We start from the raw sequence: 15,438 nt of genomic DNA, 5'->3' as shown, positions 1-15,438 counted from the left end.
TCAGTATCCTTACCTGTAAAACAGTAATAATAATGTTTGCAATGCATATACCACAAGGTTGTTGTGAGAAAAGTGTTTTGCAAGCTTTGCAGAGTTATACAAATAACAGCCATGTGCTAGCCAGGATGAAACAAGGTTCACTAAAAAGAATACTGGAGGGGCAGCTAGATGGCGCAGTGGATAGAGCACCAACACTGGAGTCAGGAGGACCTGAGTTCAAATCTGACCTCGGACACATAACACTTACTAGCTGTGTGACCCTGGCCAAGTCACGTAACCTCATTGCCTAGCCAAAACAAAACAAAAAGAATACTGGATTTGGTGTGAGACAACCTGGCTTTCAATCCTGGCTCTTGAATTCCTGGCTCCATTTCTTTCCTCATCTGTAAAATGAGGGGATTGGATTAGATAGCCCCAAAGGCCCTTTTCAGCTTTAGTGGGATTATCATTCAACTCCAATATGGGTATGAGGGAAAGATCATTGGACTTGGGTTCAAGTCCTGACTCTGGCCAATTACTAGCCAGTAACCTTGTTCAAATTACTTAAATTTTCTGAGCATCAGTTGGCTATCTCTAAAATAGGAATATTGATACTTACACTTACAAGCATATTGGATAAGAATACGACTGTGAGGTATCGTAACTGCTATTATCCACACTGAGTAGGGCAAACAAATTGTTTTTCTAATAGATTTACATTGACAAGATTGTTTACTCTCTTTATCCACTTTCCCTTGGCTATAGACAGGTTTGAGGTATACGTAGGCTATGGTTCTGCCACAGAACAGAACTTAAATTAAGAGTGAATCCATGACTTGGAGCCTGGAATACTTGGGTTTAAAGCCTCACTCTAATACTTTCTAGAGGTGAAACCATGGCTAAGTCACTTCCTGTCCCTGAGCCCTATTTCCTTCTCTGTAAAAGGGGGATAATAATATCTGTGTTACCTACGACATGGGTTTATCATGAGTCTCAAAGGAGATAACATGTGTAAAGTCCTTTGTAATCCCTAAAGGGCCAAACAGAACAAGTGAACTCATGGCCTTGGCCTCAATAGCAAACCCCAGAGGAAGCATTTATGGAGAGTTATTCCCAACATTTGGTCATTTTTTTAACCTTTACCTAAGTATCAGGGCAGCTAAGTGGCACAGCGGATAGAGTGCTAGGCCTCATGTCAGGAAGACCTGAGTTCAAATCTGACCTCAGACACTTAGTAACTGTGTGACCCTAAGTTCCTTAATCTCATTTGCCTCAGTTTCCTCATCTGTAGAACGAGCTAGACGAGGAAATGGCTAAACCACTCCTGTATCTTTGCCAAGAAAACCCCAAATGGGGTCACAACTGAACAACCAAAAGTCCCAGGACTTAGATAACCCTGAGGAGAAGAAGGAGAGCCAGACTACTTTTCTCCTAAAGGTAGAATCCTTATCTAGGTTACAAGTTATTTCCACACATCTCCCTGGGTTCTGTGGCCTGTGGCCAGTATCCAAATGCCTTTCAGCACCCGGAGGCCATCCAGATGGGAAACCTCAGAGGAAAATCCTGGGTGATTCAGGGTAAGAGAGATGAGATACAATGGCAGGCATGCTATGCCCTTACTTCCTCTGGGGGATGTGTCAGGTAGAAGATCTATATTGCCAGGGCAGGCCTCTTTCACATGACATGTCAAAGAGAGATCTTGGCACCTCGTGACTTGTGGTAATTTAAGTAACCCAGAGCCCTTTCTGTCATGTGAGCCACACTCCAACTGGAAGGAGTCATTCTGCGACCTCAGTTCCCCCTCATCCTTTCAACCTGAGGTATTTTCTCTTGGCACCAGATTAGTGGAGAAGTATCACAGTCCTCGGCTGAACACCTGCTACATTAGCTGTGGCTGCATTTCATAATAAAATGAAGCAATCCCTTTCCATAGATAGATTACATCAAACTTTAGACTCAGCCCTTTAGACCTTCCACAGAGTAACAGAAACTGAGTCTTATAGGGAACCATTGAGTCTTGATTTTACACGTCTGCGGGGCCTAGTGTGATTTGGTTGCTGGAGAAAAGTAGGATAAAGGTCATTAAATTCACCAGCTTCCTCAGACCCCTTTAAACCTTTTTTACAAGGTGATTTGCTATAGAGCATGAGTAGGATAGGAAAGGAAGCTCCTTGTCACAGGTCATCCCAGATCCTTTCAGTCTTGCTCCCAGGATGATTCCAAGGGATCCTGGCTGGACATAAAGAGATATGGTGGGTGTGAAATGAGATTTTCTGACCATAACTCAAATAAAAGCTTAAGCTGACAATATCTGAGAAGCTTCAAAAAAATGACAAAATTTGTCAAAAGACAAATTTAATGACTGAAAACTTCTCTGGCTGGCTGTGCCCTGGATCTGAATCACAAAGAACTGAAATAGCACTTGTGATTATAATCTAAAGAGGTTATACAGCAGCTGAAGATCAGCATATGGCAACAGATGTTGGTTGAGGCATTAGCAAAAAGCAACTCAGTGGAGATGCCAGAAAAGTAGAGCTTAGCAGAGACACCCCCCTTCCTCAGTGAAGAAAACAGATCACAGCCTGATGACATCACCCAAAGACATTGGCAGCTCTGCAGAAAAGAAAACAGCATAGCTATAAGCAGAGAGGTGTCCTATTCAGATCAATGACCCAGGAGTAGGAGTTGTGCTGGTCATGTGTATTCCCTTTATGGGCCCCCTGATGTATATTCTCCATGTGTTCCCTAATCTACTGGTGGCGTGATAACCTGGGGGACACTGTACCCCTGTGTGAATGGGGAAATTTTATGCCACAGAACAGAACCTAAATTAATAGTGATCCATAACTTGAAGCTTAGAATACCTGGGTTTACAGCTTCACACCAATACTTGCTAGAGGTGAGACCACAGTATTTTGCTATGCTACTTAATTAAATGTCATATGCTTTGGAACAATGTCCACTGATTAGTCTAGTCAAATATTGGTGAGTTCTCATGTGACACTGACCCTTAGTATGTTTTGAATCTAGAATAGCTTTTTGGGGTAATCCACACTTTCGGGAGCCCTGGCTATATTTCAATCCAAAAAACATATAGTAAGTGCCTATGATATGTAAAGTGAGAGGCAATATAATGGGTAAAAAGCTAGCCTTGGAGTCAGGAGGACGTCTGTTCAAATCCTGCCTCTGACATATATTAGCCGTATGATCATGAGCCAGCCTTTTAACCTCCCGGTACTCCAAAGTAACTATCTAAAACTATACATTACAGATTTGTTGACCTGTGTCAATGGAGGCGGTTTCCATACTGGGATTTGCCTATGCTGATGAAAACACATGCTTGGACTGAGAAAAAAATAATAATACATAAAGCTTTGGACTGAGTTCTAAAGATACCAAGATTTTTTTTTTTTATGGAAGGCTGTGCTGTCAAAGAGCTTACATTCTCCTTAGGGAATATAATGTGTACAAATAAGCAAATGCAAGGTAATTTGAGAAAAGAGAGAACATTAACAACTTGGAGAACAGGGATGCCAGAACAAATACCTCCTATACATCATCTACCACCCATCCAGCTACCATGTGAGGACCACCAGTGATAGAGAACCCACCACTTCTCGATCACACATTTCACTTTGAGGTAATTCTGATACTTAGTAAGTTCTTCCTTATGTCAAATCGAAATGTGCCTCTATACATTTCCTAATGATGAATGATATTATACAAATGCAAAATGCTAAAGTAAGGTGGAAAAAAAAAGATATATTTTCTAAGTATTTATGTGAACTTCATAAGAAAGTCCTTTTTTTAAAAAAATAGTTAAACTAGAAAAATCTAGGGTTGTTTATTTTTTATTATCTCCTTTGGGGATATTAAATTGGGTCAACATTTATTACGTCCTTCCTGTTAGTAGCTCCTTAGAAATAATTTATTCATTTAGTTTCTATACAAATAGAATATTCATACAGATAGATATTCATATAGGTGAAGAATAAAATACAAGTCGAGCTCTGTATTTATATAATTTATTTTAGCTGTGTTTTTCTCTTTTGATTAATATATCAAATATTATGTGGGTTCACTGTTCAAGAGCTAGGTCTGCTACATCTTCCCTGGGATATCCTGAAGAATTGGGGATTCTCTAATTCTACTGGCTGAAGTCATTGCCCCTGTTATTGTCAGTGAATTATAGCACCACAGTTCTATTTAACCTCTTAATATCAATGAGTTTTTACAAAGGGGTATTTACTTTGAACATACAGCAGTAACAAAAATACAGATATTTCTCCCCAACACCTGAAGGGGCACACTGTTACCTTGGTCTCTGCAAAAAGTGGGCTAAAATGTAGCACAGTTTCTACATAGTATTGGTGACACCAGCATCCAGTAGCACCACTACTAGATAAATCCTCATCTTAGTTAGCACTAGGTTATTTCCCAAAAGTCACTCCTTGCTCTTTGGAGCAATCAGTGCTAGGCTAGCTACAAAACCCAGCATGGATTCAGACTCTCAGCATCCTAGAGCATAGATGATTCCTGGAGGTTTGCTCTCCTGACCTGTCAAAACTCATAAGGTTGGAGCAGTCAGATCAATTTCCTTCATGAAAAAGCAAATGTCAAGGCAAAAGACAGAGGCCTGTTTTCATGAGGCCACATATTGTCCTCAAAGGGGAGAAGGTCCAAGGCCTTTACACTTGCAGTATTGTCTCTCCTTGGATACCATCAGTAAAGAGGTCAAGCCAAGAGCAGAGCTCCACCAGGAAAGAATAGCCAACAAGATGGTCGAGGCTCTGCTTTCTAGTGCCTTTTAAAGGCACCCTGAGTTCTGACTACACAGCCAACTGAAAAGTCTTCTCCTAACCATGTTACAGAATGTCTACACATGCTCCACCATCTGTCCTATGCAGTTCCATTATATTTCATCACAACTCTCCCATAAGCATGTTCCCCAGACTCTTCCACAGGGGGAGTCTCTATCAGCCAAGCACACTAATGCATTCTGTACGTGTGCCAGTCTTAGAAAAGTAGAAAGGAGGAAAAAAAAAAAAACCAACAAATTCTCTGTGACCAACAATTCAATTTAAGTGAGAAATATAGACAACCTCAAAAAGTCATACCCAAAATTCTATAAATGAAATCATGCCAAGTTAGAATCAATGTGAACCAAAGAGAGTGGGTTGTATAATACGGGTAATCCACCAGGTACCAACATTCAGCACCCTGAATAGGGAAGAGATTGGTTATAAATGTGAGATAAGTGAAGTTGGTGGTGAAGGGGGAGAGAGAGGGGGAGGGGGAGGAGGGACAAAGAGCTAATAATATAGAATAGCATTGCATCTATTCCTCTTTTTCATGACCACTTTTCCCTTGGACTATTAAAAAAAAATCTTACCTGACCTCCCCTAGCTTCAGTATCTCTACCTTTCAGGCCATTCTTTACAAAGCTACCAGATCAATCAATAAACATTTGTTAAGTACCTTTTACAGGTCAAGCACTTTGCTGATTAATTTGCTTAATATACAGTTCTTACCATGTTACTCCCCTAGTCAAAAACTTTCAATGGTGATTTCATTGCCTATTGAATTAAGTCCAAATTCATTATCTGGTCATTCAGGCCTCTCCCCCGCACAGCTGCTTTATGTACCTTCCTCACTTTATTTTTCCATTACTCCATTACATATGCCCTATGGTCCAGGCAAATGATCATATTTTCTAAACTCTATAAGCAATTTGAACTGTTCCACTTTCATGCCTTTTTTCACACTGTTCCTTCCAGGTGAGAAATCCTTTCTCCCATCTCCACATGTTGAGATGTTCACATCATTCAAAGTCTAAAAATATCACATCTTCCATGAAAATGTCCACAATTATTTTGGCATGAAGTGATCAAAGAATCATACAGACCTCAGAGGTCATCTCCTCCAATTCCCAATCCAGAGTATGGTGCAGTGGAAATAACATAGAACCTAAGTTAAATACCAGATCTGCTACGTACTATGTATGTGACCTTGGCCAAGTCATTTAACTTGTCTTAGCCTCAGTTTCTTCATCCATAAAATTAAGGAATTGGATGATGTAACCTCCAAAGGTCTCTCCCAGCTCTGGATTCATGATTCTATCAAATACTAGACCCCTGACATATAGTTATTCAGACTCTACTTAAGTACCTCCAGTGATGGGGAACTCACTACCACCAAAGTAATCCATTGTATTTTTAGATAGCTGCTAGGAAGTATTTTCCTTGTGTTGAACTTGCAAACAGCCTGAATGAAAGAATAGAAATTATTAAGTGCCTACTATGTTCTAGGTACTGTGGTGGGCACTAGGTTTACGAAAACAAAAGTGAAATAGTCCCTGCCTTCAAGGAACTTACACTCTAATGGGGGATACAACATATATAGGGGAATGGGGACCAGGGAAAGGAGCTATGGTCTAAGAGAATCACTGGGATTGTAAGTGGGGGTCACAAGACAGATGAATGTCACATCCTTTCCAAGAACAATGAACTGATTGATCACTGTTCCCTTAGCAAGAATAAGAGGTAGAAAATGTGGGAAATACAGGTAGCTGAGGTATATAAACACAGTAGGGCAGATGGTAAGTTTCCCATGATGGATAGGCCTTGGTGCCCTCGTGGATGGAATGATTTGATGATTTTACTCTATGTTTCACACAAGTCATATACATTCTGATCTTTCTACTAGCAAAAAAAAAACAAAACAAAAAAAACAACAACCTCCCAATGAACAAAAATGGATCAAAAACTAGAATAAATGAGCACCATAGAAATCGTTTTAGAAGTAAAAAGAAAAACCTGCATCTCTGAAGCTTTCAGCAGGGGAGAGGAGGGCTTCAGTTCTAATGACATCACACAAAGGTTCATCGTAAAACATAGAGGTAATTCTTGGAAACTTTCCTATGAAGAAAAACACAGATCTCTAAGATTCTGACTGCTCTTCCTCCTTGTGAAGGACAGATTTAGCTCAGCTTGAGGAGGAAAAGCTGTGCAAGAGAGGAGGAGGGCTAACAGCTTACTTCTTGGCTGCCAACGTGGAAGCATTAAATGTTCACAGCCAAAAGTAAAGCTGTTGTTTTTCTGGTCCAAATATTCAGCTAGAAATAAAGTTCTAAGCAACTATAATGATGTCTCTGACTTTCTTCTTTTAATAAAAATAAAACAGTAAGTTAAATTATATTTATCATGAAAGCAAAGGTTATTGAAACAAATTGTCTCCATGGGATTAGAGAGTGATTTATGGCAAAGCGTACCTATTTTTCTAGACGTACCAGGGTTGGGGACCAATCTCATGTCACATGTTTATAAGAGGAAATGCATAATATAATCTCCAAGTTTAATGCTTAGATATTTCCAGGAAGGCAGCAGAAAATACTGAATTGGGGACCAGGAGACTTGGGCACTAGTTTTGGTTCTAACTAGCTATGTAACCTAGACAAGTCATTCGCCTCTGGGCTTTGGCTTCCAAAATGAACATTCTATGACAAGCTAATAGAGATAAATTACAAGAAGAGCTTGCAAGGTTGTGTGTGAGCAGCAATGTGACAGATGAGTTTCACTGTGGGTAAGTGCAAAGTAATACACTTGTGGAAATATAATCCAAACTGTGTTTACAAGGTGATGGAATTTGAGCTCTCAGTTACCACCCAGAAAAAGGACCTGGGAGTCATCATAGGATACTTCTTGTGACCAAATGGCCAGCTTTAAAATGGGTCATTTTCAAGGATGCTGAATATTTTTTTAAAATCATACTATCTTCATTAGAAAAAATTATTGTCTTTATACCTTTGGAATCCTAAACTCAGTTTTGGACTGTACCTAAAGAAAGAAATCTAGAGAACTGTAGCAGTTTCAAAAAGCAACAAAAATAATCCAGAGTTGTGGAGCTGCATTATCAGAAAACAAAGATTAGCAGTCCAGGCTAAAGAGAGGCATACGTTTGGAGAATTATGCTCAGAGGCATAGTCCTTTGCACATAAAACAGAAGCACAATTAATTGTCTTCAAATATTTGGTTAGACTTCTTCATAGTATAGTAAAAAGATCCTGGATTTGGGGTCCCAACATCATTCAAATTCTAGCTTTGGCATTTACTGACTGTGTGACCTTGAACAAATCACTTCCACTTTCTAGGCCTCAGCTTTCTCATCTACAAAATGATAAGGTTGGACTAAATCATTCCTAAGGGTCCTCCTAGCTCTAACATTCTGTGAATCTCTTAGGATTGGTCCCTAAGGAGAGAATTTGGACCAGAGTGTGAAAACTACAGGGAGGTAGATTTCAGATCAATGTAATGACAAACTTTTAGTGGAATGGGCTCCCTTGTGGGGTAGTGAGTTCCCCATTGCTGGAGGTCTTTAAGAAGAGGTTGGATGGTTGATTATTAGGATATCGTGTTGCAGCAGGGGTTGGAGTAAATATGTCCTAGGGTCCCTTTGTTAATTCTCTCACTGTAGGAATATGGGAGCAAAGACGAGGCAAGTTATTATATGTACTTTTATCTTCATCCAAGACATTAATAAGAATATTGGATAGCACCAAGAACAAAGGCCTGTGGCATACCATTAGAGACTTCCATTCCTGTTGACATCAATATCCTATCAATATGGTTGCTCCATTATCTATAAATGCAATTTATTCCACTATCATCTAGTGTAGCATTCTCTGTCTTGCCTAAAAATATAGTGGAGCAACAAGGTATAGCAGAAAAAGCACTGGACCTGAAATCAAGAAACCCAAGTTTGAATTTCAACTCTGACACTTAATAGTTAGGTGACCATGTATAAATTGCTTTCCTTCTCTGAGCCTATTTCCTCCTCTGTGAAATAAAAATGATAACACAATTGATGTTATATTCATGAATGTATATATTTGTATAGTATGAGTTGTATGTGTATGCATATACACGTGTGGGTATACATGTGTGTATATACATACATATATGCACACACTCACATACATGTACACATTTGCCAACCTTAAAGCCCTAAATAGATATTTTTCAGTATATCATGAAAGACTGGTTAAAATGAAACACTACACCTATAGGATTCCCCCAATCTTACAGCTTGGTAAGCCTACTGAGACAGAAAATAAAGTTAGTTTGGAATAAGTTTTTTTACCAACATAAATTATTCCAGTGAGGAAGAAAAGAACTGTTTCAAGAGGAAAATGTGGCTGTACAAGGTACATCCACTCAGATTTTGGAGTAGTGGATGAATGATATATATATAATATATATCATTCATCCAGTACTTCAAAATATATCCACTAGTCCAAAACATATATATGTTTGTGTATATGCGTGTATACAATTGTATATATGTGTATATGTAGATATATGTATGCATATATAAATATGTGTGTATGTTTACATATATATATGATACATAGTACAAAATATAGAATATATAGAAGCAAGTACAAGTAATTGATTTAAGTACAAGGACAAGTAACTGGTACCATTCTGCATGGAAAGCTAAAATGTAGAACAAAATCTAAGGTTTGCAATGAATGCTAAGGATAACTTTTTAAAAAAGATATTTTTAAGGTATTTAGGGTAAAAAAAAGATTAAAGAAAGAATAAGACCATTTGTTGGGACGGATGGGATAATTAGAATAGAAGGGGGGGAGCAGTTCTGTTTTTGCTTCTTCTCCTACACCAAGCAAAATTATTTTCAGCCCAGGACTGGGTGGTTGTTGCCAAGAACATAGCTATGAATGACCTTGTAACTCAGCATCATCGCTGTGAAGTACTTTGGTATATATGTATATGATGTAATCTTCAACCAATTGCCGTACATCCCACCACCTGTGATTTTTCTCAGGGTCAGGCACAAACAGAAGAGAAAAACACAAATACGTGGAAAGTCACCCAGGTAACCCGACTCCACTAACCTTCACTGCTTTGCCATGAAAAGATCTCATCTGGTTCTCTCATTCACCCTGCTGTGAACCGTCAGTTCTATGGCGTAAGAGTCAACTGAGGAAACATTGATCAAGAACTCTGACTTAGTTTTGTTTTCACGGACTGACTCTATCAGCAGTATCCTAGAACTAGCTCAGCCTGGCTTGGGAGAACCAACTGTTAAATTTTCACGTTGAGTATTTATACCTTGAAAATCAATAAATGCTATAAATCATGACTCAATTTATTGTTTTATTGATTGTCTAGGCTCAAGAAAGTGATGGAGAAAATGTTAACAATGAAGGTTCAACTTAAAAGTGTCATGGGGGCAGCTAGGTGGCACAGTGGATAGAGCTCTGGAATTGGAGTCAGGAGGACCTGAGTTCAAATCCGTCCTCAGACATTTGACCTTACTGTGTGACCCTGGGCCAGTCACTTAACCCCGACTGCCTCACCAAAATAAATAAATAAAATAAAATAAAACCACATAAATAATCAACATTTCTATATCTTACCAACAAAACCGAGCAGCAAGAGATACAAAGAGAAATTCCATTTAAAATAATTGTAGACAATATAAAATACTTGGGAGTCTACCTGCCAAAACCAAACCAGAAACCAAATAAACACAATCATAAAACACTTTTCATACAAAATCAGATCTAAACAACTGGAAAATACCAGTTGTACATGGATGAGCTGAATTAATATAATAAAAAAATAGTGTGTCATGTATACATTTTTTTTTTCTTTCAGAGAGCCAGTACATCATGTTATAGATGATCTAATGGGGAGAAATGCTGGTGTCCTCATCAGGGTTACTAGCAATAGCTGCTACCCTCCTGCCTCACAAATCAATTGTTCTGCCTTCTTAAATTGTGGTAACACTGTAAGCTAATGAACTTGACTTTGATTCCTGACAAAATTCAAGAATGTGTTTTTAAAAAAAAGGTCTATGAGAAGTTAGAAAAGGGAAGTAGCAATCACTGCAAGAAATGATTAAGATAAGTTATGCAAAAAAAAATCTCATTTCCTTTTTTTTTTTTTACAGGTTTCTAGAGTGAAACAGCTGGGAAATGCCATTAGCTCAGTATCTCTGGATTCTAGAAAGGTATTTGACGAAGTTCTCATGATATCCTTATTGACAAGATGGTAAGATATTGGCTAGATGATATTATAGTTAGGTGACTTCAATATTGGTTGAATAACTAGAATAAAGAATGGTGAGGCATGGATGGATCTCAAATTCAAGCAGTCTCTATGAAATATTACAGGGCTCTGTTTTTGCCCCCTGGTATTTAATATTTTTATCATTAAAGAAGTGGATAAAAACATAAATAGCATACATATCAAAGCTGTGGATGACATAAATTGGGATGGGATAGATAACACATTGGTCAAAAGAAGTGATATCCAAAAATATCTCAATTGAGTAGAACAATGGACCAGATCTAAAAGATTAAATGCGTTAAAGACAAATGTACAGTCCTATAATTGGGATCAAAAAATCATTTTCAGTAGTACATAGTGGGGGAGGTGTGGCTAGATAACAATTCAGGTAAAAAAAAAAAGACCTGGGTTATTAATAGACTGAAAGGTCAATATGAGTCAATATTGTGACATGACACCCCCCCCCCAAAAAAAATCCATGATGATCTTATGCTATGTGAGTGAATAAATGAATACTTATTAGGCACTTACCATGTGCAAAGCACTGGGTTGGGTTAAGCACTCAGGACACAACAGAAAAGTGTGACAGTCCCTACTCCCAAGAAATTTAGATTCTAAGAGGTGGAGACAACACATATAGGAAGATTCAGCAGCAGAGCAAATGGAAATGTTCTTGGGGTTCATTGGCAAGGCAAATAGCAATGTTCTAGTGTTCCAGATGCAAGGAAGAGAAGGCTGATGTACAAATATATACTCTTTACTGTTTCTTTGATTGATAAGATCATATCTATTTCTGATATTGAACCTCCTTGTTCTTTGGTGGTGAGAACTTTCTTTTCCAGGTCTTCAGCAGCTGAAGTGGCAGGGGATGAAGCACCAGCAGAGACAGTTACCTGACAGATATCCATAGATATCCTCTGCGGGACAATGTAGGCAGAGGTCAGGCTGGGAGCAGGGTCAGCGGCCCAAAGGGTTCCTGCTTCTCTCAAAGATCTTCGTCCTAGATCATATCCATAGAGGTCATGGTGGTGGTGATGATAATTCATACGTACTGCCTCTAGCACCTAAAACAAATAGTATTTTGGCTTTGTTATACTGTGCCCTGGTTGAACTATGTCTGGAAAATTTGTTTCAATATTTGGTGGCTTATTTTAGGGTATATATATTGACAAATTAGATGCAAATAGAGGACAGCCAGGGTGATGAGAGAACTAGAAACCATGCCATATGAAGATCAATACATCATGCTGTCTTCATAGCCCGAGCACCTAGTACAATATCTTATATTTAGTCATATTTTACTATTTCATTTATCATTGTCAATATCATTTTAAATATATATTGTGTATGTATATATGTATATTTGTAAATATATATATGTGTGTATATAAATATAAACATGTGTGTACACACAAAAATAGATACAAAGATACTGTAGATATATAAAATAGCTATGTGTGTACACACATATGTGTATATATTAATATATGGATACATATATACACATGTATATATGTATCTATAAAAGAAATGGGCTGCCATAGAAAGTCATATCAATAAGTTCCCCATCTCTGCAGGTCCTCAGGTAGAAGTGAAATGATCACTTATCAGGAATGTTGAAAAACTAATGACTGCTTCAGGTTTGGAACAGACTAGAAGACCTTCGAGCCCTTTCTAACTCTGAGATTCCATGATCCTATTGAATCTATTCCTTACTTTTCTAAGTGCTTACAAATCATATCCTTAATAAGCTTTTCTCAAGAAATGATTTCAATCTTGCGGTAATTTGCTCTGTAGTGGCTAGAATCTACCAGTTTTATAACTTTTAAAAACTGGTTCAACTCTTACCTGTCTTCTGGTACTTCTCTTGTTCTCCATAATTCCTTAACAGACACAAATAATAGTCTAATATTCCCATTTGCAAGTTCTTTCAGCACTCTAATGTGTAACTTATCTGGGCCTGGGTACCTGAACTGATTTAAAGTTGCTGTCTGACATCTTACTATCTCCTGATCTATAGTGGTCTTTGGTATGATTTCCCGATTGAAGGTCATTCTTCTTGACCAAGGAAATGAGAACATGTAGGCATTGAGTATTTTCACTTTCATTCTATCATGTATTAATATTGCTTCATCTGATTAGTTTTGCTGAACTTCTACTCCCCTCTCCTTTTTTTATTCCTCACAAATATATGTTTAGTAAATGATTTTTCTTTCAGTCTTCATTTTAAGTAATGGTTCCTTAGGAGGGAAAGGATACATTTAGAAATGTAAATTTTAAAGTAAAACTATATTAATCAATCAATCTAACATTTATTATCTTTCTAACATTTATTAAGACCATACTGTGTGCCAGCCATTATGCTAAGCTATTTTAAAAGGCAAACAAACATTATGCCATATGCCCCAAGTGGTAGGCCTTTCCCTTCCTTATTCTTATTGCTCCAAACAAAGGCAAAAAGTCCATTTTAGTCTTGGGAATTTGGAGCTTTTGGAGGAAGCTTCAACTTATCAAGGCTTTAGCCACCCTGGGTTACGTTTACAAGATCATGTCACTCTTTTGTATTTATCCTGATCTATGTATTTCTCTTGTCCATATTTTGTACATACCCTTCTAAAATCTGAGCTCATCATTTTACTGTTTAGACACCCTTGACAACATCACAGTTATCAAATGGCAGCAAGTTACCTTCTAGCCATTTAGAATAGGAATGATGTGACAACCATACTTACAGCTAACCCCCCTTAGCTCCAGTCAAAATAGGTGAGCCCCAAAGAGTCTTCTTGAATGGATAGAGCAGATAATTGTCTGTTGCTTAATAGGGTAGCACCACCTTGATTTAAAACAGGCTTGTCCCTCAGAAAATAGTCATATCCAGCCAACTTTTAGATCTGGAAGAGCTTAGAATTCAGAAAGTACAATGTTGCTTTAAATTCCCAAGAGAACAGAAATTGACAGGGTTATATCCTAGGAATAAGAATCATGATCATACCATATGATCTAACCATACTAGAAGTAGTGGGAAGGGCATAAATGATCCAGATTTTCTAAACACCCTTTCTCTTTCTCTCTTTACTCTCCTTTCTCTTAGACAGAGAAAGAGAAGGCTCTTCTTTCTCTTCCTTGGGAGTAAAGCACCATTCCTCTTCTTCTTTCTATCTTCCTGGTAGGCAGATGAGCGGAAAACTTTGTAATTCCCCTCTCTCCTTCTGGGCAGAGGACTTGTGCTCCCCTTGGCTCCTTCCCCCTTCTCTGGTAACTGCATGGGAAGTCCCTTTGGGCCAGACAGATATTGGTAATAGTTATCTATACTGTTTTAAGAGATGCTTATGTTTTTTTAGAGCTATAATTAAATGTTTTATTATAACCTTAAGTAAGTAATTTTAATAGGTTGGTATATTTTTACAGAGTTAAAAAAAAAAAGACTCAACAAATGCTGTGTTCATTAGTCCCATTTGATACTGCCCTCCCTCTGACTTACCTGCCCTTCAATCTTAATCATACGAAGTGAAATTCAGTCAATCAAGCATCCTTGTGTGGTTTGTCCTTCCTTCTAGAAGAGGACCATGACATCAGGAAGATGATGCCATGACTTGCAAATGAATTGGATTTAAGCGAGGGAGGGCTGTGTAAAGTCACCAGCCTCACTTTCTCCTCCAGAGCCATCTGGGTCCAGTGTCCAGATATCGATCAGGATGACTGGAGATGGCCCAGCATCAAGCAATCATCCTGTTGTCAGAACTTTAAAGGAAGGCCCTTCTTAACAGATTTGAGGAGCTACAGTACTGTCAGTCATAGAGACCAGCCCCTGTGCAGTCACAAATGTTTCTTTAGAAGCCTCCTCCTTTTCCTCTTTGTTCAGAACATTGTAATTATCTTGCTGGGTTTTTTTTTAGAATTTTCATCCCTCTTTAACAAATTTAACATACATTTATTGAATTTTTCCTACATGTGGGTGAAAGAATAAATCACAGAAACAATACCTATGTATAAATAATGATAATAATGAAACAACATACAGCGATTTCTGGGCTGCAACTAAAGAAATCCTCAAGGGAAAGGCCATATCCTTACAAACATATATTAACAAAATAGAAAAAAAGAGGATTGATGAACTAAATGTAGATTTTTTTCAAATTAGAAAACCAACAAATAAACAAACCTAAAATTAACACAAAAGAGGAATTAATAAAAATTAGAGGGGAAATAGATAAATTGGAAGGAAAAACCCCTTAGAAATAGTAAGTAAAAGTAAAATCTGGTTCTTGGAAAAAACTACTAAAATCAATAAACCTTTAACTAATCAAATTAAAAATAGGAGAGTAGAAAATCAAATTAATATAATAGCAAATAAACAAGGTAAAAT

General features: G+C 37.9%; 1 protein-coding gene across 1 annotated transcript in view; it reads right to left on the bottom strand.

Annotated features, from left to right (window-relative positions):
• The window catches only part of LOC114025688, an 89,118-nt gene extending 74,495 nt beyond the window's left edge, over positions 1-14,623 (bottom strand). Inside the window, exons 1-3 of the mRNA XM_027839158.1 lie at positions 14,554-14,623; positions 14,065-14,346; positions 11,827-12,136 (exon numbers count right to left, since the gene is read on the bottom strand). Coding sequence (XP_027694959.1) covers positions 11,827-12,136; positions 14,065-14,346; positions 14,554-14,574 — 613 coding nt within the window. The 5' untranslated portion in view covers positions 14,575-14,623. The remainder of the gene's footprint in view (positions 1-11,826; positions 12,137-14,064; positions 14,347-14,553) is intronic.
• Positions 14,624-15,438: the final 815 nt, after the last annotated feature.

This window comes from Vombatus ursinus, unplaced genomic scaffold (genome assembly GCF_900497805.2).
Source record: "Vombatus ursinus unplaced genomic scaffold, bare-nosed wombat genome assembly UNPS02014832.1, whole genome shotgun sequence".
Classification (NCBI taxonomy): domain Eukaryota; kingdom Metazoa; phylum Chordata; class Mammalia; order Diprotodontia; family Vombatidae; genus Vombatus; species Vombatus ursinus.
The sequence above is the reverse complement of the archived record's forward strand: the minus strand, read 5'-3'. Positions and strand labels throughout refer to the sequence as shown.